Here is a 25,873-nt window from a genome sequence, read left to right as displayed (position 1 = left end):
GAAAACATGTAAAAACGAAATTTGGTGAGAATAATGGAGCATAAATGTAAACGATAATCAAGTTGACCCCTTCGCGAAAGTTGTAGAGCTTATCATTATGTGCATTTGTATATTTTTGTTTACATTTTTCACACTTATACATCAATCATTATGAATTTTTATTAATTTTGCACTAGATGATTCCTTACTGGATTAGGTTTCCGTGTCTTGTGGAATAAGTATGGTTAATTTCAGCGAAGTCGTCGTTCTTCGCCTATTGCTCTGGAACAGGATGATGGTGGTGTTGTTACTTCGTATGTGCAACTTCGCTACAGATGTTGTTAAGTCCAAGACTAGACTTCTGAGATATTCATATTTCAATCCCCCTAAATTCGGAAGGAAAATTATGGTCCCAAAGAATATCTTTTTAAAAAAATCTTTAAATGATGATAAATAGAAATAAACAAGGGTGCTGTTAAATTCACCTCATTGTCTTATTTCTCCATCGACATTTTAATGCAAATGTTAATGACTTATTGAAACCTCCACCAAATTTTGACAAATCTAATTATTAATATTATTTTCATACTTTCTTCAAAAAAAAAAAAAAAAAAAAAATTAGACAGTTTTATTTTTGACTTATCATTTTGAAGGTGTTCATGATAAGTCAAATATTATAGCAAATTAAGGTAAGTAGGCCCCATGAATAAAGGAAATAGATGACAAAAAACAAATATAGCATGTACTTCGTAAAACAAATATAGCATGTACTATGTAACAAAAACGAAAAAAACTATCAAATAATTTCAATACTTAAGAATGAAGACATATATTCATACACACACGCACATAATTATATCATTCGGGATGAATTTAGAAATAGATACGGATCGGAAACCAATGTAATCATATTCAAAATTGTAATCGAATAATATTCATAATTTAGAAATGATTATCTACAGTCATAAATTTAACGGGTTGGATTGCTATCTCCATATTAGATAAAGTTTATGCCTTGTCGTTGACTTGTACCAACCGGTGGACTTGGTGTTATTAGTTTTGTCTTTTGATTGGACCGTGATTTAGGGCATGATGCACCCACGGGATTTTCGCGGAAACATCCAAAACATTCTTTCCCTCTTCATTTGGTCACTACTCTCTCTCTCTCTCTCTCTCTCTCTCTCTCTCAAGTCCTAAAACCGCCATTACCGACGGCAACCCCGGCACTACAGCCACCTTCTTGAAAACCCCCAAATCCCCAAATCCAAAACCCTAAAATCGAGTATAAACATCCCCCCACCTTCTTCAATTCTTTGCAATTTCAGACGAATCCGTTCTCCCTTTTCAAGCTCGGAACTCAAATTTAAGGTAATATCATTATATGAGGTCAACTTTCAGTTTTTAGAGTTAGGGTTTTTGTTTAATTTCAATATCAGTGAGGGGTTTTGTAGAGGGGTTTGAATTCAGTTGGGGGTTCAATTGCAATTTCCTTTTCAGGTTGCAGTTAGGGTTTTGAAGGGTTTCAGTTTAAATTTTGGCTTCAATTTTATTAGTGTAATTGTACAAGAACAACAACAACAAAAAGCCTTTTCCCACTAAGTGGGGTTTATTAGTGTAATTGTAATCTCTCTAAATTTGTGTAACGTAGGTAGGGGTTCTTGTGTTGGAGAAGGAGTTGACCATTGAATTGGGGGCTGTTGCTTGCTTTTGCTGCACCTGCAGGTTAAAATCTCAACCTTTTGCCTTCTGTGAATGTATTGGTTGCTCGCTGTGAATGTTCTGGTTGCTTGCTGTTACTGTGAAATGGTGAATTGAACTTTGAACTAACAAAATTAGAATGTAATTTATTAGATTTGCACACTAACAGGATTACTTTACTCATAAATTTATTAATATATGCAGTGGAAAAGGTCGTGAAAACATTTAAAACAAATTCAAGGTATACTGTATTCAGTTTCAAAATTTGGACTTGGAGTAATAGAAAAATCTTACATGAGGTGGACATGGTTGAGAGAAGGGGAGAGAAGGAAAACATAAAGAAACTAAGGGGCAATTATGGTTTGAAGTGTACTTCTATTGAGTCATCAGTTGACGGCAAAGAAATCTCCCTCCAACATTATAGGTGGTTGGCCTTCATCTCTATGTATTCATTTCGAGAGTTCTTAGCAAATGAAGAGATGTCAGAGGGGCTTACCAGAGACAGCTTAGAACCATTAGGCCTTTTCCTTATATACTGAACCAGTGTTCTATAACTTGAATTTCATAAAGATTAGTCAGTCTTCCAATAATTTGAGTTAAGATCACAATTAAAATTTTGCTGGAATGAGCATTTCATTGGTATTGATTAAGCGATAGAAGCACTGATTCACAGAAGCCTGTGGTTACATAGGGGTAGACATAACAGTCCTTGCCTAATGGTTTTGAGGAGGACACTTTTTGTCTCCTACAACCTTTGTTAAACAATCTATGAAAGTTGAAACAATAGGAAGGACTCGGTCGTTGCCTTCTACAAATAAAACCAAAAAAATACAAAGTTAGTTTAGCATTCAATGTCAAACCTAGATTAACCATATTGGACCCAACACAAAATGAACGCAATGAAACATTGGCATCACAGATTTCAAACTGAAATTGGGACAAATGTTGATGGAGCACCACTAACTAATCAAAGTTGTTCCAATACTTGAGTGTTGAGTGACTTCTTGTGAGTCCTGCAAGTTCCTATATTTCAACACAAATCAGAAGAGAGAAGGGGGATTTTGGTTGAATTTTTTAAAACCCCACATGTTCCCTTGGTCAATTAACTACCCTAAAACAGTAGAATTTCATTTATAAATGGAAATCAAGTTTTAATTCCCTTTACACATACAAATCCATTTTTTTTTTTTCCGTCTCAAGTAGTTAAGTCCCTTTTCACATGCGAATCCATCTCTTTTCATTTCAAGCAGTTACTCTTTTGTGTCATTCACAAACTGTATCAGCATATACCTTTTTCTACTCCAGTATTTTATCTGCACTTTCCCATTACCCCATCGCATTTTAAATTTGCTATACTCTCCTTCATAACCTTTGGGTTATTTATTGTAGTTTTTGAATTCCAATTCTTTATGTTGGTCTTAGGACTTCTAACCTTTCTGTTGATAAGGGTTCAGTTTTTGAATTTCAGATTGGATATTAGATATTTGTTTTAAGTTCATTTTGGAGGGATTTACTTGACCTTCGGTTTTTAGCATGCAGGTTGCCAAAACTGAATTGAATTGTTCTTCCATTTATAGTATGCAACACTGAATAATGTTTAGCCAAATACGTATATTTTCTCTGGCCTAGTTGAGACTGAGATTCAGGCAGCTGGGAAGTGCTGTTTAAGCTTCAATTTCAAGTTTTGGCTACAGTTTCAAAGTTTATCAGAATGGTTTAACTTTGTGAGACACTGTCAAAGTTAAATTGGTAGCTGGTGTGAGTTTGTTGGAGTTTTGTTCAAGATGGATAACTCTGCAAACATGCATAATGATCATTTGGGTGTGAACAAAATGGGGAAAAATATAAGGAAGAGTCCTTTGCACCAACCCAAATTTGGTAATAATGACGCCCGGCAACAACCTCAACCTCAGGTGTACAATATAAGCAAGAATGATTTCCGGAACATTGTTCAGCAGCTTACTGGTTCGCCATCGCAAGAACCTTTGCCTAGACCTCCCCAAAATCCACCAAAGCCCCAAAGTATGCGGTTGCAGAGAATTCGACCTCCCCCATTAGCACCTATCAACAACAGACCCTTAAACACACCTCCAGCTCCTCTTCCTGCAGGCCCACCACAGGTTCCGTACAATAATAACTTCATTAGGCCTCCTCAGTTTGGACATCCATCACCTACACCAATGCCACCATTTCCACATGGAGATTCAATGTGGCAAAATACAGCTGAATCTCCTATCTCGGCATATATGCGGTACCTTCAGAGTTCAATGTTAGATCCAACTCCAAGGGGCAACCAACCTCAGCCTCAACCGCAAGTTCCAGGTCAAATGCAGTCTCAGCCACCATCAACCGGTTTACTTCCTAACCCATCCGTATCTACTCACCCACCCCCGAGAATGAATGCCCCTGGGGCACATGTGCCTAATCTACAGCACCCACAGATGAATGGTCCTCCCCTCTTACCGTCACCAACTTCACAGTTTTTATTGCCATCCCCAACGGGTTACATGAACTTGTTGTCTCCACGGTCACCTTATCCATTGCTTTCACCTGGGATGCAGTTTCCTCCACCCTGGACCCCCAATTTTCAGTTCTCTCCAATGGGCCAATCAGGGCTATTAGGTCCAGGGCCTCAACCCCCACCTTCTCCTGGCGTTTTGTTTCCATTATCTCCTTCAGGGTTTTTCCCCATTTCAAGTCCAAGATGGAGGGATCATCACTAGTTGGCACAACATTGTTAAACATGTGAGTCCATACATTCCCTTGTCCTCTTTCTTAATGTGGACTCGTCGACTACTTCTAGGAGCTTCTTTTGTGAAAAACATACTGTATTCTGGTAGCGTAAGTGGCTTTTTGGGCTACCTGTAATGTTCGCTTCTCTTTTCTTTATTTTTCTTTTGGTGACACCTTCTCTGCAGCTTTTTTGAATCTTGAATCTGTATCAGCTCATATCTTTTCTTCTAATTTTGTTATCTTTTGATTAAATTGTAGTTTGTTGTCAATTTTCTTCTTCAGTTAACTGGCAAATGGAAGGAATTTCGCATTAGCAATTATAGATTCGTTGTACCTTGTCACGTTCAATCATGAAATCATTGTTGTGTTGATCTTAGGTTAATGAATTGCAGAATTGATTCTCTTTAGGAAAATATATAATGTAATATTTTTGTGAAACACGAATGTTGTTCACGCATTATTGTGTTTTCTAGCTTTGTCTTGAATGTTCTTCACTTTGTTCAAGTATTTTACTACTTGTCTAAACTCTAGGGAAGAAAAATGGTGCTGGGTTGTGTATTTATTTGTTCAAACATTCGATGACCTTCCGATGACCTACTTTGTTACCGTAGAACAACGAACATCGATCTTTTATAGCTTGAGTAGAAGTAATCCTTACATTTGAGACTCAACTTACACGAAAATGTCAACTACAATCGATATGCACTAACAGCTGGAAAGCATGGACTTGATGGAAGAAAGTGTTGGACAGGTCCTATTCATTACCCTCAACTCCTTATCATCTTTCCAGCAGACCCTCCGCCACTAATCTCGCATATTGGTCCGGCTCCATCGTCGCAAATCTAATTGACGCAGAACCAATTGACCACCACCACCACAGCAGATCCGTTCCGCCAACGCCGCTAATACGTTGGAGAGAGGGAGACAATTTGTACCTTAAGTTTAGCGAGCCAGCTACTTTCTCTCTCCTCTAGCGAGGAACTGTGCACAGTGCTAAACTCCCGGTTAAAATAACTAGCTTATTGAACTTGTGTTTTTGTGAGTTTTGCTCAATTTTTAGTTTAAATAGCCAAAATTCCTCTTTCAACTAGTCTCATCGGAGATGCTCTTACCGTCGAAATCAAGCACTTAATATGATCTTTACAACGTGCCGCGCATCTCATGGCACTTGGATGCTGCCCCCTGCCACATCCAAGCTAATTTCACGTAATAATTCGGCTTGAAAGACAAAATTGCCATCGTTTAAGTTATTTTGATTGAAAGCTTTAAAAATGTGAGCACATGGAATGCTGATCACATCCTGATGTGGAAAGAAAGACGGATAGATATTTAACCAAGACTTATGTTGTAAAATGGAAAATCCAACGAGAGACTTTAGATGCAAAAGTAGATGCTCTTAACAAACTGAACTTCAAATTTTATACTAATTCGTTTCTAATTATATTAGAACTTTGCATTCATTTACCAATAAAATTTAAATTACTATTTTTTTAAATCTCTTACCGCTTGAGCTAGCTCAAGCATTTCATATGGTTACCCAATTACAACTCATTGTTCAAAGTCAAAGCCTAAATAACACCTTTGAGTCTTTCGCTGGGCAATCGGTCCCGATACGATGTCGTACCTATTCGGGCAGGAATTTCACTGGGAAAGATCCCTGGCTCGGGCACACAGCTCCCTGAGGAGTTGGCACTTTGGTTGGTTGTCAAGTTCCTTCTTGCTGAGAGGTTGCAAGAGGAGAGCAAAGTTAATTCTGAAAGGTGCCTTTGTAGGGTCTTAGGTGTAGGCATTAAAGCTCACAATCAAAACTAGCTAAGTGCTTAGGCGTGCCACTGCCATCTCAGTATGGCAAATGTAGAACAAGTGTGTTTAAGTCGATTACTTGCGCTTCAAGTTATTATAACTTCTTGTTATCAAAGGATTGTTGTGGATGGGTTAAGTCTACATTAAGTTATTTTCTGTACCTTGAGACCAATGACTTTTAGTTTATTATCTTGTATGCTTTAAAGGGTGAAATCCAGATCTGGCTTAAGCCATCGGTCTAATTCCCATTCATCTTTTATGATAGTAAAACCACTAAGTGAACCAGATCTGAGGACCAATGGAGCTTCTGATCACCAAAAGATTGGAAATAACTTGAATATATACTGTAGAATACATCATAATGCCAGATCTACTAATGGAAAGACGAAACAAAGAGAGTCTGGCAAGATTTCACCTTGTCGGGCAAGGTTGAACATCTTGCAGTCTTTTTCTCTTTGTGATTACAAAGGGTTGTGTGTTTGGAATGGATGGATGGTAAACAAGTTTACATGAGAGAATCGATACTACGCCACTAGGGGTGATAGAAAAGCTTTAAACTAGACAAAAGATGGCTTTTGTAGGGAATGATCCTGAAATTGATTGAGATCTGGGCTAATTACAACTTTAGATGCAAATTTGGCTTGAGAGCAGAGTTTGTATGTTTGTTTGTTTGATTGGTTGAGCGTCCTTGTCTCTGGGCCCTGTTTTCCCTTTTATAGGAATGATCTTGGCTATTGCAAGCTTTGCCCGAAAGCACTTCAGTGAGTCATCACCTTTTTTACATGTTCTACAATTCAGAAAGTGTTTTTGGGCTGAGAGTAGGTTGATTTCCATCAGTTGTCACTTCCCTTGTAAGCACCTAACCTTTGCATTAATGAGGGGCCGTCATATTGTCTTTGAGATGGATGGATGGGCTTGGTGCTGGGCTTCGAGCAAGTCTCATTACTTTTCTTTTGGGCTTTCTTTCCTTTAAGTCAAAAGTCTAAATATTAACCCAAACATTGCCCCCTTCAATCGTTGTCAAGCCTGCAACTCAATGCGTAAATAATGATTGAACAGCCGTGATGCGAGATTTATACGCACACAAATTAAACCCTCTTTTTATCAATTGTAGTAAGTATGTAAGTAGGGATCGTTCTTAACCGGGGATTAGGAGGGATTGCAAATCACTTGGAAACTGACTCAAAAACGTAAAAACACAATATAAAACACTAAACTAAACTCAAAGAATGCAAAACTAAACACTTAAAACACTAAAACAAATCAAATGACTAAGACTTAACAAAATATGGGGGGGGGGGATTGAGTTTTTGACGAAATTAACTAAAATGCACAAATTGTAATTAAAGGCAGAATGTAAATATGAATGTGATGAAAATATGGATGGAATGCTAGCTAGAAGGTTCTTCTCCACACATGTTACACTTGCATACAAGATTGATTTTCAGTTGGTCTTTCGATAAATTATGAAACTCAACACCCTGGGTTAATTAGGTCCGCTTAAATTAACCGTCAAGTTCTCCTTTAAGTTAATGAATTGGATGGGTTTGCGCAATGCAATTCACAACATTCTCCAAAAGTCCTTTACGTGAAAAGCACAATAAAGATACAATCAAAGATCATTAAGCATCATGAAAACTATAAGTGTTGACGAGGCCTTCGTTACTATGATGAGCATGAAACTAGTGCCAAGAATTCATTTAACGCGATTGTTTATAAGCAACCTCCACTACTTGTGAATATAAGTTCATAACTATTAGGTGAAATTCACTTATATTCTAGCGTCGTATTCATGCATGAAAATTAAGCGTGCACTCTCAATAAACATACATAAATAAGTTATCAATCAAACGGTTAAACAAATTGAATCCACAACTTATGAAATTCCAACCAAAGGTAATCAATTCATATTGCAAGCATAAACATGGTTTCGAATCACCCCTAGCTAAAGGGGGTTTAGTTCCTCATACGTACAAGACAAAGAGAATTGAAATTAAACATTGAAATCAAAGAAACACCTAAACATTCCAACAACTCAAACTTGAATTGTATGAACGTTTAGGCCCTCTTCTCTTCCTCTTTGTTATGGCACAAGGTCTAAGGAAATGTTTAGGGCTTTAGGTGTATGTGGAATGGAGTAGGGAATGGTTGGAGTTAGGGGTGAATGTGCACGGCACAAAGGGATGTTTTTTATGGTGTTTGGATTAGTAGGGAACTCACGGCAATGGATGTTGTTGGTGTGTGGCTGAAATGTGTATGAATGAATGAATTTCTGAATCTTGAAGAGTGAATGCATTGCATGGTTTTATAGGGAGAGAAAGGGGTGAATGTGCATGTGGCTGCAAGGTGTGAATGATTATGGGTGCATGTGGCTTAAAGGGGGAATGCTAGGTTGGAAATGCATGTGGCTGCAATGAAGGAAAGCTGGAATGGTGTGTGGTTGGCACGGCAAAGGGGGGGAGAAATGGGCTGGAATATGTGGTGGATGATTAAGAGTGCATGTGGGTGAATGTGTGGCTGCATGGGTGAATGATTAAAGGGTGCATGTGGGTGAATATGTGGCTGCAATGATGAAGTGAATGCATGTGCAAAACAGCTAGGAAAAGTTGTGGAAAGCTAGAAATGGGATGGGAGTGTGCACGGCAAGGGTTTGTGTTTGATTGAATGTGCATGTGGCTGAATGGATTAAAGAATGGGAGTGCATGTGGCTTGGCTGAATTAATGATGGAAAAACAGCTAGGATGAATGATTAAAGGGGCTGCTAGGTTGGAAATGCATGTGGAGTGGCTGGAAATGAAGGAGTAATGCACGGCACAAAGGAATGGGTGAATGTGCATGTGCTGATTTATTTGAAGATGCATGTGGATTAGAGGGGGAATGCATGTGCAATGATGGATTTGATTGCTGGAATGAAGTGTGTATGCACGGGTTGATATGTGTGTGAAAGGTTTTTGGGAGAGAATGTGTGTTGGATGCGTGGCAAGGTGTTAGAATGGGCTAGGGTTTAAGTACATAGAATGGGCCTAAAATAGGGTGGTTTGCATGGCAAGGGAAGGGGAGCAGGGATAAGCCACGGCAAGGTTATGTAATTGGGCTAGGGCCATTGTTTTGTGTCCTAAAGTGACTCAATTTCGTCCAACACCTTGGCTCCAAACATAAGCTATCCATCCTTAGCCCAAAAGTGCTCCAAAATGCTCCAAACTGCATCTTTTTGCTTCCTTAGCCATATGAACCTAAAAACACACGAAAGAAGCATAAAGGACTAAAATAACTAAAGAAACATAACGTAAATGTACGAGAACAAGCCATTTAAGTCGCATGAATATGCTCCTATCAAGCCGCCATCGTCACACGCCCTTACTTGGAACTTGTGCCATTTTAATGCAACCGTTTGTGAACTAGACCCTTATACTAACCCACGATCTCTGTTATTACATAATCCCTTTTTAATCCTTTGGTAAAATACCTTAAGTCATTTCAAACCTTCAATTTCTCAAAACTTCCCATAATTCCCAGAATTCCTAAAAACCTTTCTTGTTTTCGGCTTCCTCATTCCTTCTGACTTCAATTTTTCTTATCCCTTTTCTTTTCAAACTCAATCAATGGCCCCGAAAACCACCCAATCTTGACCAACCACTCAACCTCGATCCTTTTATGAATCTGGTGAAGGTATTACCATCTTGAGCCGTTTGCTCAATAGCTTTTATCGTCCTCGGACAGGCTTGCATTCTGAACTTTTCTTTGAAGAGAGGGAGTACACTCACTAGGACCTGCATGGACTTCTCAAATTCCAATTGCAGTAGAGACCAACATGCCTAAGGTCAATTGGTTTACTCCGAACCCGTTTATGGCTTAGTCAGGCAATTCCTCTTCTAAGTGGTCAAACCACCGCAGCGGCTTTCCTTTAATGAATGATGATGTCTGGGTTAAGTGGATAAATAAGCTCGAGCCTATCTTCAAAAGGAAATGGATGAACAATGGCATCTATGAACTAATAATGCACTCAAAGACCACTATGATTGCTAAGCCAAAGTTACTGACCACCGTTCTCCTCTTCTGGAACTTGGGCACCAACACCTTTGATTTCAAGATGGGCCTCATGTCGCTAACTATCCTAGATATGGCCTAAGTATTTGGGCTAAGACCATCGAGCAGAATTGTGGATGTGACTAATGACTGGGCTCCACCTTCTCGTCCGACCGCTGAGAGTTCGGGCACTTCAGCTTCCCCACTTCAACTAGAATATAACTCTGCAACTTTTAAGAGTTATGGGACCTCTTTCAAGGGTTTCATCCCTTTTGTGAAAAAGAATTTTGGTGCAGACTCCTCCAATGCCAACTTAGATCAAGAGCACATGTATTTCCTTTTGTACTGGCTCAACAAGCACGTCTTCCCTAACAAATCTAAAAGAGTGAAGGTTGAGTGGATCCCTTTAGTAGAAGCTCTTCATAATTTTGACGATGTCGCCATGGGCCCTTTCCTTCTCTCTTATCTCTACCATCTCCTTTTTGAGATGACTCAGGGCGAACCATTTAAGACCAACCTTAATGGACCAATCTAAATGGTCCAATTATGGTTACAATGGTATTTCCCAAAGTTTCGGGCAGCTAACCTGGAGTTCCCAGAAGGTGTAGTCCTTGCCCGAATTCTGGCCAAGCTTTTCCCACCAACCATTCCACGTTTGCCTGCTTTTATTTCTTCAGAGTCTGCAAGACTCAGGCAGACTTAGAGTGGGGAGCATCTGTTCTTAGGAGGTATCCCTAGTTTTCTGATCAAGCCTTCCAATATGCCTTTGGAAAAGATGTTAATCCTTTTTGCAGAGAGAAATTTATTAGCTGCATTCAACCACGGGACTTAGCTTGGGGAGTTCACAACGATCGTTATGAACGCAGGCTGGAAGTTTATCACCCTAACTTCTGCAGTAAGCAGTTAGGCTTTAGGCAAGCCGTTCTAATCATATTCTTTGACTATGTTCACTGTGGTACCTCTTATCGCCTCCATTCTCAAGAAGTCACTTTTTCGAGCTACCCGACGTAGCCTTGAGGTTATGAGTAAGGTCGTTTGAAAGCCTTAAGCCCTTAATTTTGAGTGTTCTTCAATTTTCTCTACTTGGTAGGAGGCTAAGTGTATCAAGAAGTACGGAGGAGATCTGCGGGAAGCTCACGACTGTCTCATCAGCCAACTCTATCTCAGATCTTATCCTAGCTTGGATGAGCTTGAAAATTGGAAGGAAATGATCAATCAAAAGAACCAGCTTCTCCTGATAGTTACTTCTTGTTTCTTCAATTTGTATTTTATTTCTAACCTCAAGAATATGTCATCTTTTTTATCCCTTATTCATTTTTTAAACTTGTAGCTCAAGGGAATGCTGAGACAACAAGCATTAGCTCAGATGAAGAAGCTGCCAACGCGCTGATTCTTCAGGAAGCTGTAGCTGAGGCTAAGAGGTAAGAGGCTAGAGAAGGTGGAGATACCTCTGAGTTATTTGGAGGCTTAAAGCCTGAGGAAGAGCCCAAGGCAAGAATTCAAGTATCTCGTCGAGCAAGGGTAACAATGGTGGAAACTTCTGAATTAGAGCCCGAGAAACAGCCTGAGCCAGAACGGACAACTCTTATTAGGAAAAAAAACAAGAGCCCAAACTTCCAAGATTTCGAAAACCTCCACTACTTCTATTGCTGCTGCACCTGTAGCGAGTGTGAAGAAACAAATGGCTTCTAGTAAGTGAATCATGTGTCCAATCTTCGTCCTGACTTGTGTTATATGTTTTAGGGCTAATAACTTTGTTTTCTTTAAATATAGGACCCCGAGCAACCAAGAAATCCATAACTATTTCAAAGGATGAACCATTGGGCGTAGAAATACAACGGAGGGCCAGAGAGCATCGAAATGATGCCCTTAAAGAATTGGAGGTATAATCTGTTTCTTTAAATTATTTTTTAAATTTACCTTTCTTCTCTTACTTTTCTAACTGTATGAAATAGGATATTCGGGCAGAAAAGATCTCACCGCCCGAGACTTCTTCCCCTTTAACCCGATCAAGGCAAACGCCTCATTCTCAAGAAAAATCCATTCCTTTGGTGGTGACTCCTATTTCTAAATTTGATCCTTCTACTAGGAAAATGATGCATTTCGTGGAGGATGACAATAACTCAGTAAGTACCCCTCTTTAATACTCTTGTGCTGAGAATCTCTTCTCTTTATATTAATTGTTCTCTATTTCTTCCAACTTTCCTCATCTCAGGAATTCCACCAACCACTGGTTTCCACTTTTGAGGAACCTATAGTTCTTGAGTTTCATGTGGTTTTAAAAGTAACTAACCCGCAAGCTTCTCAGGCAACTCCTACTGATGCACCTGAAGCCTTTGAAGTGCCTGCTTCCCAACCTCAAGCACATCATTACTTAAACCTTCTGTTTTTCCTCTTTATAAGTTAATTACTAACTTTTATCCCTACTTCTGTTATTTGTAGGCCTCTGTTGAAGGTTCAGGCACTGCATCTCCTTCCTTAGTAAGCAATGATAATCTCCCCAAGCAATCAAAGGAAGTAACTTTTTCTCCACTTCCTTCCAAGGCTTTGGGCTTAATTCAAGCATATCGACTTTTATTACCTTGTCCTCCCTTCACTTGTGAACTTTTTATATATATATGTCTTGGCTGTAATAGGGTTCTGGAGAAGGCTTGAGCAAATCTTCACCGCATATAGTACACAAGAGAGATCTTGCTCGTCCTCCTTTGGTTCCTGTGATCATAAAGATCTCCGTCCCTGAGCCTGTGAAGAAGCGAGCCAAGACTACTGCAACAACTGCTTTCATTCCTGCACTTGCAATCTTTCTACCCTTCTAACTGAGGCCGCTCCTAGTGCCATGACTGAAGGTGTGAAAGACGCGCCTTCAGCTTCATCAACATCATCATTGCCCGAACTGGTAAAGAAGTTCGGGCAAATCAAAACTAAAATGCAGTCACCTTTAATATTTTATGAGTCTCATATTCTTCAAAATGCTCGTCAAATCTTCAAGGATTGGATGAAAAAGGGGCTTCACATCTTCTTTCAACCTTAAGATTCTCTAAGAAGTAAAGAAGGCCCTTATTGAGCTATACAAAGCTCAGTTGTTGTCCAAGGCTCAGTATAAGTCTTTTCTGAGTTTCTTCGAGAATTTGCGGGTATTAAGGGATCAACATTATAAGGCGGAGCTGGCATCAGATAAAGTGGAGTGCTTTCATGAAAAATATGTGAAGAATACAGCCACTCTTCGACAGTTGGTGGAAAAAAGGGTCAGTGATGGAAGAAAGGATTGCAGTGGTCGATTTTGAAATCCAGCATTTGGAAGAGCAGTTGTCTTTATTCAGAGCCGAGAAAGTGACCCTTACCAACCATCTCTACCAAAAAGTCGAAGAAATGGAGAAGATTTCTTAAGAGGTTGAGGATTCTAATGACCAACTTGTGAATAGCAGCATGTATTTAGGAGAACCAAGCTGAATTTTCATTATTATGCAAATTTATTTCTCTGGAATAGTTCCTCTGGCCAAAGATGTAAAGTTGTTAGACTAAGATTTCTGTAATCCCTTCATGAAATGAATTCTTCTTCTTTAACTCCATTTTTCTGAACTTTTAATAGTATAAGTTTATCTCACCTTTTTTGTCTTGGTTTGATCTCTAAATTTGCCCGATCTCATCTCTAATAAGCCACTGATCTGGATAGGCCTTGGATCTTCCTTAGTTCCCAAATCGATGGTCTCCAAAAGGTCTTCTACTTCTAATGGTGGCGTATCAGGTTCTATGCACAAGAATTCAACTGACTCTAGATTCTCGGGCAAGTCTTCTGGTCCGTCCATGTCATATACACATTCAGCCATTTGTATGACCGCTTCCAACTCCTTTCCGAAAAGCTCATCTTCGCTCTGACTGCTTGAGGCTTCCTCCTGGTGCTCTTCGACCCAGCTCTCCCTTTCTTGTTTTCTCTCTCTTCTATACACCAACAGTCTTTTGATTAAGGACCTAACTGCAACTACCTGGTCATTCTTTCTTTGTTCTGACATCACTGATGTTGAGGAGTTGGGATATATATGGGGTCGATCTCATTCTTCCCTTGTAAGGAACAACCTTTGTTCCAAAAGCTTTTGGGCCGTCACCTTAGTCAGGTCGTCGTTCTCATCATCTCCTAAACACTGGAGAATCCCAATACTAGGATTATAAAAATTGGTTTCTGCTACATTGGCAGTGGGAATGAATGGTCGTGACTCGGCCTCTACCATCTCCCAAAGTCCAGGTCTTGCTTCTCTCTCTTCATGATAGATAACTACTTGTTGATGTAAAGTAGATGACACACAGAGACTTTGATGAATCCAATCTCTACCAATAAAGCTCCATAAGTGGAAGTACTATCTGCAACAAAGAAGGCCAACATGATTTGTTTAGAACCCAAATCAACTTCTAATGGTAGTATCCTATGGGTCTTAATGATGGTTCATGAGAAACTGGAAACTGTAAGATCTGTGAGGATGAGATCCTCCTCATTTTTGCACATTTTCTTCATCTGCTTGTATGGCAGCACATTGATCGCTGCTCCACCATCAATCAAGACCCTTTTGAAGGGTACTCCCTCCAAATGAGCAATCATATATATGGGTTTGAGATAGTTGGCCCATGGTAAAATTCGAGTAACTGAAGACCATCATGTCTGTGTATACCCGGGGTCTCTCTTCGTAGGTTCGGGCAAATCTGTTATGCCTGCTTCTTCTTTTCTGGCCTCTTCAACACTAACATGTGCCATCATAAGTCATATTGCTAAGTAGTCACCCTTCATTATGGCAGGTTGGTCATGCTCAGCACAAAATATGGCAAATAAAACATATGTCATGTTTATGTGGAAGTTGCTCGATCCATATAAGTCCTTCTTGCCCCCAATATGGTTCATGAACTCATCCAACCAGGCTTGCACTACTTCTGGCAGTATCAACTCAGGCACCTTTTCTTCTTAGGTTATGCTAAAGTTTGGCATTTGTTCTGGAACCTCGTAAAGAGTATTAACCAATAATAGTGCGGGCAACCCTTTATCAGGTGAGATTGTTCCAAAGCATATTGGTTCTGGGCTCCATCTTGGGGTTGGCATCATCATCATATCCTCTTGAGCTATCCTCAAGCTTCTGTATTTCCTAAGATGGGGGTTCTGCGACACATGTTCTCTTTCCCCTTCGGTATTACTATTAGCCTTGTCCACCTCCTCCTTGGTCCTCAAATGGAGTTGATTTCTTCCCTCATCGGGTACCCTCTCAAACTTTACATTCTATGAGGTCTCTGAGGTAGTGAGGACTTTCAATGAGTTTATGTAGGCTTTATGTTGCCTCTTGACTTTCCTAATCATGAAGGCTCTTATTTCCTTAATGAGTTTTTCATCCTTTTAGCTTTTCGGGCTTGGGTAGTTTTTTGGTACTGTCGGACACGATCACTCTTTCCCGAACTAGCTCCTCATAGATCTCCACGGCCTTAGTTAAGTCAAAGGAATAACTTTGGTACTTGGAAGGTTTCATGAAGACAAATCCTCCATCGTTCGTGATCACTTTTTGGTCTTTAACCGACTGTACTAACCCCTTTACAATCAATGGTTTGAAAAAGGTAGTCATCTTCGCTGCGTACATGTCTATTCTCTCTCATTCATGGCCATTATTCTCTTCTGGCTCTCCTTTAAACCCCACTTGGTGAATGGCAGCTTTGCTTTTGTATAAGAGAGGCACCTTGGATGAGTGCTTTACTTGTTGCTCCTCTAGTAATAGCTTTTCATACTTGGTGGCCACAATTACTAACTCCTGCAGCTCATTAAGCTGCACGTCATAAAATTTCTTCCTCAAAGGCAATCTCAACGCCTTTTGAGCTATAAATATGAGTTGTGCATGATTTATAAGGAACTGGCACCTCATCCTCGTTCTCTCAAACCTCATCATGAAGTCTTCTGTAGATTCATGCTTATACTGCTTCACCTCCACAAGGTCATTGATACACATTTCGGGCTCGACCCTGTAAAACTGCTTATACAAGGCCATCTCCAGTTGCCCCTAGTTGGCAATGGAATTAGAGGGTAATAAAGAATACCCCTGAGATGTTAAGCCTACCAAGGAGTTCCCAAACAATCTTAACTTGTAGTTGGGATTATCTTCAAATGCTATACAGTGATTAGAGAACTTGAAATTGTGATCTCTAGAAGACACATTACTATCTTCTTCGTTGATTGTTGGGAATGTGGGCATCTTGAAGTTGACTGGAAAAGGGTCATGCTTGTCAACGTGCTCAGTATAAGGTTTTTGATAAGTGATCCTAAACAGCGGACGAGCTTGTGGCTGAGCATTCCGGACCATCATCCTCCTCAATTTGGCTAACTTATCCCTGAGTTGTTGGTGAGCTGTATTATCAGGAAGAGTATGAGGAGGTTCCCATTTCGGGCTACGATCATTGCCCGACAAAGTCTCTTTTCTTGGCTCGGGCTTCCTCCACTTGGCATCTCATCCCTTACTGGCCAATGGTGAGGGCCTATAACGAAAAGGCTTATCTGCCTTGGTAGGCTCGCCTTTCCCACTAGATTCCTCGATCAATTGGGGTATCCCATACTTTGTTCTTTCTGGCCCGCTTTGCCCCTTACCATTAAATGGAAATAGTAAGGGGTCGGCAACTCCGCTTCCAGTATTTCCTCCAGTACTAGTACACTAGCTCTGGATCATTCCTTGTTTTTATTTTTACCATTCTTCTCCTCAAGCAAAGGAAAGAATGGAATAACTGGTTCTTCCTCAGGACTCACTCCCTTCACATAGCCATGTTTTGGAGTAGAATACTCCAGATCTAGCCTTCTTTACAAACTCCCCATTAAGGAACAAAGTTAGCTGACTTCTCCCCTAGTTTCCAGGGAGATCTTCTCCATACTTCTTAATACTTGCACCATGGTGGCTTGCAAGTCTTCATTGGTTACTATTCCCCTCGACTTCTCAGATGAGGTCGGGCTTCTCAAGACACCTGGTATTTGTGAGGAGGGAACGTTCTCTGGGCTGTCTCCCATGCTTGATTTTGGTAGAGCTTGGGGTAGCTTGTACTTCATGTTCCACCTGAAGGTTTTTTTCCTTCCTTCTTCTTTTTGGCATACAAGACTAAAGTAATCCCACCGGGCGTGCCAAAACTATGTTCAGGTAGGAATTTCACTGGGAAAGGTCCCTGGCTCGAGCACATAGCTCCCTGAGGAGTTGGCACTTTGGTTGGTTGTCGAGTTCCTTCTTGCTGAGAGGCTGCGAGAGGAGAGCAAAGTTAGTTCTGAAAGGCGCCTTTGTAGAGCCTCAGGTGTAGGCCTTGAGACTCACAATCAAAACTAGCTAAGTGCTTAGGCATGCCATTGCCATCTCAGTATGGCAAATGTAGAACAAGTGTGTTTAAGTCAATTACTTGCGCCTCAAGTTATTCTGACTTCTTGTTATCAAATGATTGTCGTAGATGAGTTAAGTCTACATTAAGTTCTTTTCTATGCCTTGAGACGAAGGACTTTTAGTTTATTATCTTGTATGCTTTAAAGGGTGAAAGTCTAGATCTGGCTTAAGCCATCGGTCTAATTCTCATTCATCTTTTATGATAGTAAAACCACTAAGTGAACTAGATCTGAGGACCAATGGAGTTTCTGATCACCAAAAGACTGGAAATAACTTGAATATATATTGTAGAATACATCATAATGCCAGATCTACTAATGGAAAGACAAAACGAAAAGAGTCGAGCAAGATTTCACTTTGTCGGGCAAGGTTGAACGTCTTGCAGTCTCTTCTCTGTGTGATTACAAAGGGTTGTGTGTTTGGAATGGATGGATGGTAAACAAGTTTACACAAGAGAATCGATATTATGCCACTAGGGGTGATAGCAGAGCTTTAAACTAGACAAAATATGGCTTTTGTAGGGAATGATCCTAAAAAGGATTGAGATCTGGCTGATTACAGCTTTTAGATGCAAATCTAGCTTGAGAGCAGAGTTTGTATGTTTGTTTGTTTGATTGGTTGAGTGTCCTTGTCTTTGGGCCCTGTTTTCCCTTTTATAGGCAATGATCTTGGCTGTTGCAAGCTTTGCCTGAAAGCACTTCAGTGAGTCATCACCTTTTTTTTACATATTCTGCCATTCAGAAAGTGCTTTTGGGTTGAGAGTAGGTTGATTTCCATCGGTTGTCACTTCCTTTGTAAGCACCTAACATTTGCATTAATGAGGGGTCGTTATATTGTCTTTGAGATTGATGGATGAGCTTGGTGCTAGGCCTCGAGCAAATCTCATTTCTTTAATTCTTTAAGGCATTCTTTCCTTTAAATCCAAAGTCAAAATATTAATCCAAACAGCATCGTTTTCCCGCTAAAACAAGCGAGTACATGCAGAGGGGACAGGGCAACAGCTGAAGCAGCAGCTGAACATTCTTTTTTTACGTAAAATTTTGACAGAGAATAATAAAACGTTGTTTTTCATCACTTCAAGGAACGCCAAAAACGCGGGTCCCACAGAAAACGGACCTGTTCCAACACACCCAACCCAAACCCCTCAAAACGGACCTGTTCTTGTTCCTCCTCTTGGGTCATCACTCATCAGGTGTTCCAATTTCTTTTTCCAAATATTAATAAAAAATTCGTTACACAAGTTGACCAACGGCCGCCCCCCAAAACCCGTTATTTGTTTTTTATTTTGTTTTTGCTCGTCAACCTTTGTTTCTTCACTTTTCTGGTTCTGGTTCTGGTTCGGTTTTGTCTAATGACCACCAAACCGCCTGATCGGCAGGCGGTTCAGATGGATGCTTGTCCGACCACGACTTCCTTCTTCCTTGGAGGGACAACGTTGAATCTTTTAGTTTGATTCCGACTAGACACCAGACAATACCAGAAACTCAAACGGTCTGTAATTTTTTCTTTTTTTTTTGTCTTCTTTTTGTCTGGTTTTTCTTTTCCTTTCCTTATTCTTTTCAGTTTCCTTAATCTTTGATTTGTTTCCTGTTGATGTTGGATTGATCAGATTCTTGGGTCAGGGACAGAATTCGACGTGTAGTGGTGTTCTTCTTGGAATTCCAGCCAGCTCAGTTTGAATTTTGACTCGAGGTACGCCTTTTTTTTATTAATTTCATGAAAACCCTTTCATTATTTTCAATTTTCTTGATCTATTTTCCTAATCTCAAATAAAATGGAACAATTTTGGAGTATTCGAGAATTTTTTTTTTTTTGTTAAACGATAGATTTTGTTAGTTTAGGTGTTAGATTAGCCACCGACGGACAGTTCGAAACATGTTTTCATGCAATCGCACACTTTTCCAAAGGCACACTTGCGAGGGTTTGGGATTTTGGGTTTTGATGCATGTATGGTTATAAAGTTGTAATTTTGATGATCAAATGTAATTAAACCCCTTGTGTTCGTTTCGTGTTTTGATCGTTGTATTGGCAGAGGATCTTGAGATTTCGATTGGAGTTTGTTTGCTTGATTTCTGTCGGGAAATTTTTTGCCGTGCGAGCCGGAATGGAACAATTCCGGCATATTGGGGAGGTTTTGGGAAGTATGAAGGCTCTGATGATGTTAAGAGATGAGATTCTGATCAATCAATGCCAGTGCTGTTTGTTGCATGATGTGTTCACGTTGGCGTTTGACACGATCGGAGAGGAGATCCTACTGAACCTGAAACTCGAAGAGAAGAAGACGAAATGGAAAGCGCTCGAGCAGCCTCTGAGGGAGCTGCACAGAGTTTTCAAGGAAGGGGAGCTGTACATTCGGCATTGCATGGACGCAAAAAACTGGTGGGGGAAAACAATCCTCCTCCATCAGAACAAGGACTGCGTCGAATTTCACATTCATAACTTGTTCTGCTACTACGCAGCCGTGATTGAGGTGATTGAGAATGCTGGAGAGATTGCAGGGCTCGATCAGGAGGAGATGCACAAGAAGAGGATTCTGCTCACAAGGAAGTATGATAGAGAGTGGAATGACCCCAAACTTTTCCAATGGAGATTTGGGAAGCAGTATTTGGTCCCGAAGGCGATCTGCAACAGGTTGGAGAGTGCTTGGAGGGAAGATAGATGGCGGCTTGTCGAAACTCTGAAGGTGAAAAAGATTTCAGGATCCTTTGGTTTGATGAGGAATGAGCAGCAACTTGGAGACTTGCTGCTCAAGAAACTCGGTGGGTCGGAAACCTTAAATGGGAAGCTCTTTCCGAGCTCAATCTTACTGGAATCTGAGTACTACAGCGTTAGGCGGTGGTTAGGAGGAGGAACGCAGTACAAGGAGATCCAGTGGTTGGGGCAGAACTTTGCCATGAGACACTTCTTTGGGGATATTGAGCCGTTGAATTCGGAGATTTCAACTCTCCTCGCACTTTCCCACCCCAATGTGCTGCAGTACCTTTCGGGGTTTTATGATGAGGAGAAGAAGGAATGCTTTCTTGTTATGGAGTTGATGAACAAGGATCTGCGCTGCTACATGAAGGAAAACTGCGGCGCGAGAAGGCAGGTATTGTTTTCAATCCCGGTAGTGGTTGATATCATGCTTCAGATTGCAAGAGGCATGGAATATCTGCACTCTAGGAAGATCTACCATGGGGAGTTGAACCCATTGAATGTCTTTCTCAAGGCAAGGAGCTGCACAGAAGGCTATTTTCAAGTAAAAGTCTCAGGTTACGGTTTATCATCCGTGCACAAATCTACTTATCGAAAATCACAGCAGAAGAACGAAATCAACCCTTTGATTTGGTGTGCCCCGGAAGTCCTAGCTGAGCAAGAGCAACCAGGAAACAAAGGTCTTACCAAATACACGGAGAAAGCGGATGTATACAGCTTCGCAATGCTTTGCTTTGAGATCTTGACAGGGAAGGTTCCTTTCGAAGATTCACATCTCCAAGGGGACAAGATGAGCAACACTATAAGAGCAGGAGGGAGGCCTCTCTTCCCCTACCCTTCACCAAAATACCTCGTCAATTTAACCAAGAGATGCTGGCACAGTGACCCCTCTCAGCGCCTGAGCTTCTCATCCATCTGTCGCGTTTTGCGCTACATAAAGAAGTTCCTTACTCTGAACCCCTATGACGATCAGCCTTTACTTCAATCCCCTCCTATGGATTACTGCGAGATAGAGTCATGGTTCCTGAAGAATAGTTCAGCTGCCGAATACGCCGATTTATCCTCAATATCGCAACTTCCATTCCAAATGTTCTCTTACCGGCTAGGGGAGAAGGAAAAGACTAGCCCAGACATCGTGAGGGTTAGTAGTCTGGATTCCTTAAGTGATACAGCATCAGCGATTTGCAAGCAAAAGTCTCCGAACGGCAAAGTTGACACTGTGTCCATTGCAGAAGATCCATTCGTACCACTAAGCGAATCGAGGTCCATTTGCTCTGATGTGAGGTCTGTTTATGATCTGAGGTCAGTTTGTTCCGAGGCTCCAATGCAGAGAACTCTCACTGCCAAGAAACGTCAAGACGCGACAGCTAGAAAAGCCGCAGGTCAGCCAATAATTTCACCTTAATCCATTTCTGTACAATCAGCTGATTACTTTTTTAAGCCAGGGGCTTCTGTACTTTCTCCGTTAACAATCTTGACTGGGAAAATGTTGATCAGGTTACACTCGGACATCAAAAACACCAACCACAGCAAGGAAGTCAACACCAAGACTTGCGTCGCCAAGATTTCCCTCGCCAAAACTTGCTTCACCGAAACTTCCGCCTGCAAAACCATGTCAACGCAGTATGAAGACAAACCAAAGCCCTCCACCGCCAAGTCCTATGAACACAAAGAGTAGTGCGAGCCGAAGCAGGGACAGAACGAGGGGGCACGTTTCGGACTCAGAGATACATTAGGCTTTCTTTTGTTTCACATCACATATATGACACCAGAAACTTGCGGGCGTCGAATAGAGTTTAGCAAACAGTAAAAAAAAAAAAATCCACGATACATATTGTCAAGTACAGATCAGTTTTTGTTCCCTTCCATTTAACTAAAAATCTCTGTAAATTTAAATTTCTTACTGTTATAGGTCCATTAGGTTTGAAGATCTCATAGTAAAGTTTTTTCGTTTTCAGTTTTTATGTTCTCGCATGGCATTTGTATGAACGTAATTCCGCATATAGTCTTTCATGCAACTTGTTCTCTATTTATTTTTCTCTTTTTGCACACCCCTGTTTATTTCCCATTCCGCTTTCATTTATTCTCTCAAAACCCGGAAATAAACAAGGGTGTGAAGGGGAAAAAGGGTCGTGCGGAAATCACGACATGAAGAATGTGGTTTCTAATTCAAGTTACAATTCAGCGTATCATAGATGCAAGATAAAATTAAAAGGACACAATCCATACCTTTATCAAGATGTTTGGCTATGGTTCACAGATGACATAAATTTAAACTGCAAGATAAAATCGCGCACTCGCATATGAGATACAAACTCAATTCTGTGGTCTCCCAAAAACGACTGTCCTACAAATCTGGTCGCCGAAGAGTTCACGATAGATGAACCCTATTTTCTACACTCTACTGAAAACAACTCAACTGAGATCGTCTTCGTTGGAAGTGCTACAAATGCTTTTCGGATGTTTTTCTCAACAAGCAGCTATGACTCTAAATGAATAGCGTAATATTGAACATATATTCTGACCTAAATAGCTGACCACATTATATGATAGCTAGTGTGAAAATGATTGACAAAGCTGTTCCAAGAATATATGTTAATCTGCAACCTGCTTCCCCTGAGTTCACATTCGGTCAAAATTTAAAAGTTTTGAAGCCGAGTACCCCAAACAAATCCTCAAATCTCCTTTATTCATTGCAATACGACACTGTTTAAACCTTGTCAGCTCTCGTGCTGGTATGACAATCTTCAGATTTGAAGATTCAAAATGTTTTCATAACCATTTGTACAACATCAGTCATTCAGTCGGTTTGGCACCTATCAAACAAGGATGTGGCTAGAACCCAAGGTTTCTCCGTTCCATCTTACTTTCTAAGGTTTCTCCGTATGAACTTACAATTTCAACTTTATAGTGGGCCACCAGAAGAAAACTCAAGAAGGTTTCAAAAGGATAATAACTTCTTAATTGATGTGAAAGGAGTTACCTTTTCCTTAAACAATCTGCAACACTTTTATACACCTGTCTGAATTGGCAGCAACCACCATGTCTGATTTCCCTCTCCAGAAGACACTCGAAACCCATTGTGCACCATAATCATCAGTCTCCTTTCCAGAAATAGGATCAATGGAGCCAAACTTGTGTGAAGTGATCGGCATAGGAAGAGATCTATGGTAAGCATAAACCTGGAAGATATCAGCACAAAAGGTTAAAGCAGTTGATTAGATTATGATTAGACTGTATATCTCGCACAAGCACTGTCTAGAAGTTACTAGCTCATCTTCAATATTTCCTTTTACCTTTTTTTTTATTTTTGGTTTAATATTTCCCTATAACTCAACTAGAAGCCCATTCGTTCTTCATTTTATTAATACAAGTACCATGTAGCATGGGAATTAAATATGCACCTCATTTGTTTCTGAACCACAAGCTATGTAACCATCTGAAACGGATAACCCGACAAAGTTCTGGGTGAGTAAGCATCCAAAGTGTGACCAACAGAGAAAAAGAAACATAAACTTGGTCAGACAGTTACAATGTAGTTAGAGCAAGTGTTATCTAGATCTCAAAATCGCACAGAAATAGAAATAGGTTCTAGCATAAAGAGCCAATAAAAAAATTAGTGGGGTAGCCAACCTTCTCATTGGTGTGCCCACCAAGGCTTAGGCTGCAAGCATCGGTGGATGGATCACTCATACTGGTTTTGCTAAGATCCCATAGCTTTAATGTGTTGTCAGTGGATGCAGAAACAAGGGTCTCTGAGTCCAAAAATTTCACATAGCTTACAGCTTTCTTATGCCCATTCAATACGCACCACGGAATTTTAGTATTACGAAGATCATAGCAGTAGGTGTAGTAGTCCGCACTCCCGAAGGCCAGCAAATGAGAGGAGTGAGAAGAGAATTGTACACAGCATACATTTGCAGCGTGCTTGATGGTATCTAAACTGTTTCTCTGAAAGGAACCATCCCCCCAAAAAAGGGATTTCAGAAGCATCACAGAAAATCTTAAGCAGTAATCAGTACCAAAATGAAGAAGTTCCAAAGTGAAACACAAATATGTCTGGCATCATTTGGCCACAATACCTTTACGGAGATAGTGCTAAATTTTGAGCACCAAAAGCCCCATCAGCACTTGTGATAAGGCACTGATGCAGATAATATGGAACATTTCATTGGGGTTGGTTATGTCAACTGAGGATATCATATTGTACTTTAACTTTAGAATTTTTATATTGTGTCGGCCTTGCTTGATTGTAATTGAGATTTATTAACTATTAGGAGTTGTCTTCCCCTAACTACAGTCTCCGTATTAGCTGGGTTTGGACTGCCTATCAATAATACGCCTTATTGTTATTGGCAATCCCAACGCAGTTACAAATAAAGCTAATGAGGAAACCCCGATAATAATGAAAATCAAATCCTAGCTAAAAAAATCCCAACAAAAATTAAGCAAGGCCTACATAACACAAATGTAAGACATAAAACATAATGTGAAATCCCAAATGACATAAATGTATAAAAATGTCCATGTTATCTGGCCGTGGAGACCCTTAGTGCTCTTAGGGGTTTCTCAAATATGCTGAATTACTTTCGGTCAGCAAGATTTGTAGATCAGCAGCAAACATAACTCATTTAAATAAGAATCATAAGAAATCAAAGAAAGAGTTTCTTGAATAGTAAATTTGCATCTTAAAGTGAGCAAATCCTATGATTTATATACAATGGAAAAGGACAGAAACACACACACAAAATAGTAAATTTGAGTCTTAATATGAGCAAATCCTGTGGTTCATGAGAGAGAAAGAGAGAGAGCATGCCTCGTTGATGCTCCACAATTTCACACAACCATCATCACTTCTAGTGGCTAATTTTGTAGGATATACTTGAGAAAAGTCTACAGACCAAGCCCTCATTGCATGCTCAGTGTATTGAGCAAACTCTTGACCAGTGCTGGCATCCCATAACTGCATATCAATCAAGTATATATTACGTTATATGCAATGCAAGTATTAATTAAAAATAAGTGCAAGCAATAGTCACTTATTAGACAATATATTGGAGAAAAATGAGCCACGAACAAATCCATGAGAAAAGACAAGGATAGACAAAGCTTAAATAGTCATAGATCTCTATTAGACTAATTCTGTGACACATATATCAAAAGGATGAACATGCAGACGCTATCAGGTCAACATTCGGACAGCACTATTTTTTTTCAGGTGAGGATGGAAGGGGGTGGAGTCGTGGAGGGGTGGAGGGGATGGAAGGGTGCTCGGTGGGGAAGACAAAGTGGGCTTCTGTGTTTTTTTTATTTTTCTTTAATTAATTATTTTAATATTTTAAAATTTTATATTAAGTGTTTAACCACGTGGCACAAATGTGGTAGCCACGTTAACTCTTAACGAACCAATGGATGGAAAATGTAACGGAGATATTATATTGAAATAAAATAGTAAGTGAGGTATGAAAGTGAAATTTTTTAAAGATGTTGTATGAGGTTGCAATAGATTTCAAACCTAAGATGGTAAAGTGTAATTTACCCTTCATTATTTATTGTGATCAGATTAA

At 40.1% G+C, this 25,873-nt stretch overlaps 3 protein-coding genes and 1 pseudogene across 6 annotated transcripts; 3 read left to right on the top strand and 1 right to left on the bottom strand.

Annotated features, from left to right (window-relative positions):
• The first annotated feature begins 1,012 nt into the window (after nt 1-1,012).
• LOC137713012 (protein HAIKU1) lies at nt 1,013-4,870 on the top strand. Of its 4 annotated transcripts, none has more exons than XM_088684674.1 (4): nt 1,013-1,347; nt 1,628-1,701; nt 3,217-4,422; nt 4,693-4,870. In XM_088684674.1, exon 3 carries the CDS (start codon nt 3,462-3,464, stop codon nt 4,398-4,400), a length of 939 nt encoding a protein of 312 aa, XP_088540800.1. In that variant the 5' UTR covers nt 1,013-1,347; nt 1,628-1,701; nt 3,217-3,461; the 3' UTR covers nt 4,401-4,422; nt 4,693-4,870. The 4 variants fall into 4 exon arrangements, with proteins under 4 accessions (XP_088540800.1, XP_088540801.1, XP_068308341.1 ...); XM_088684675.1 differs by having other exon boundaries at nt 4,669-4,870; XM_068452240.2 differs by lacking the exon at nt 4,693-4,870 and having other exon boundaries at nt 3,217-4,641.
• A 4,996-nt stretch (nt 4,871-9,866) lies between these two features.
• On the top strand, nt 9,867-13,055 carry LOC148691200 (uncharacterized; annotated as a pseudogene).
• Nucleotides 13,056-18,661: 5,606 nt separating this feature from the next.
• LOC137713300 (uncharacterized) lies at nt 18,662-22,333 on the top strand. The gene is made up of 4 exons (XM_068452584.2): nt 18,662-19,103; nt 19,222-19,304; nt 19,645-21,688; nt 21,804-22,333. Exons 3-4 carry the CDS (start codon nt 19,717-19,719, stop codon nt 22,040-22,042), a joined length of 2,211 nt encoding a protein of 736 aa, XP_068308685.2. The 5' UTR covers nt 18,662-19,103; nt 19,222-19,304; nt 19,645-19,716; the 3' UTR covers nt 22,043-22,333.
• Nucleotides 22,334-23,092: 759 nt separating this feature from the next.
• Nucleotides 23,093-25,275, bottom strand: LOC148691199 (protein SPA1-RELATED 2-like). The gene is made up of 4 exons (XM_088684809.1): nt 25,123-25,275; nt 23,940-24,257; nt 23,711-23,770; nt 23,093-23,488 (listed from the first exon to the last, which is right to left on the bottom strand). The coding sequence occupies exons 1-4, from the start codon at nt 25,273-25,275 to the stop codon at nt 23,297-23,299; spliced, it is 723 nt and encodes a 240-aa protein (XP_088540935.1). The 3' UTR covers nt 23,093-23,296.
• Between the last annotated feature and the right edge of the window lie 598 nt (nt 25,276-25,873).

This window comes from Pyrus communis, chromosome 14 (genome assembly GCF_041283825.1).
Source record: "Pyrus communis isolate YQ-2024b chromosome 14, ASM4128382v1, whole genome shotgun sequence".
Classification (NCBI taxonomy): domain Eukaryota; kingdom Viridiplantae; phylum Streptophyta; class Magnoliopsida; order Rosales; family Rosaceae; genus Pyrus; species Pyrus communis.
Note: the sequence above shows the minus strand (reverse complement) of the source record. Positions and strands in the feature narration are given on the sequence as shown.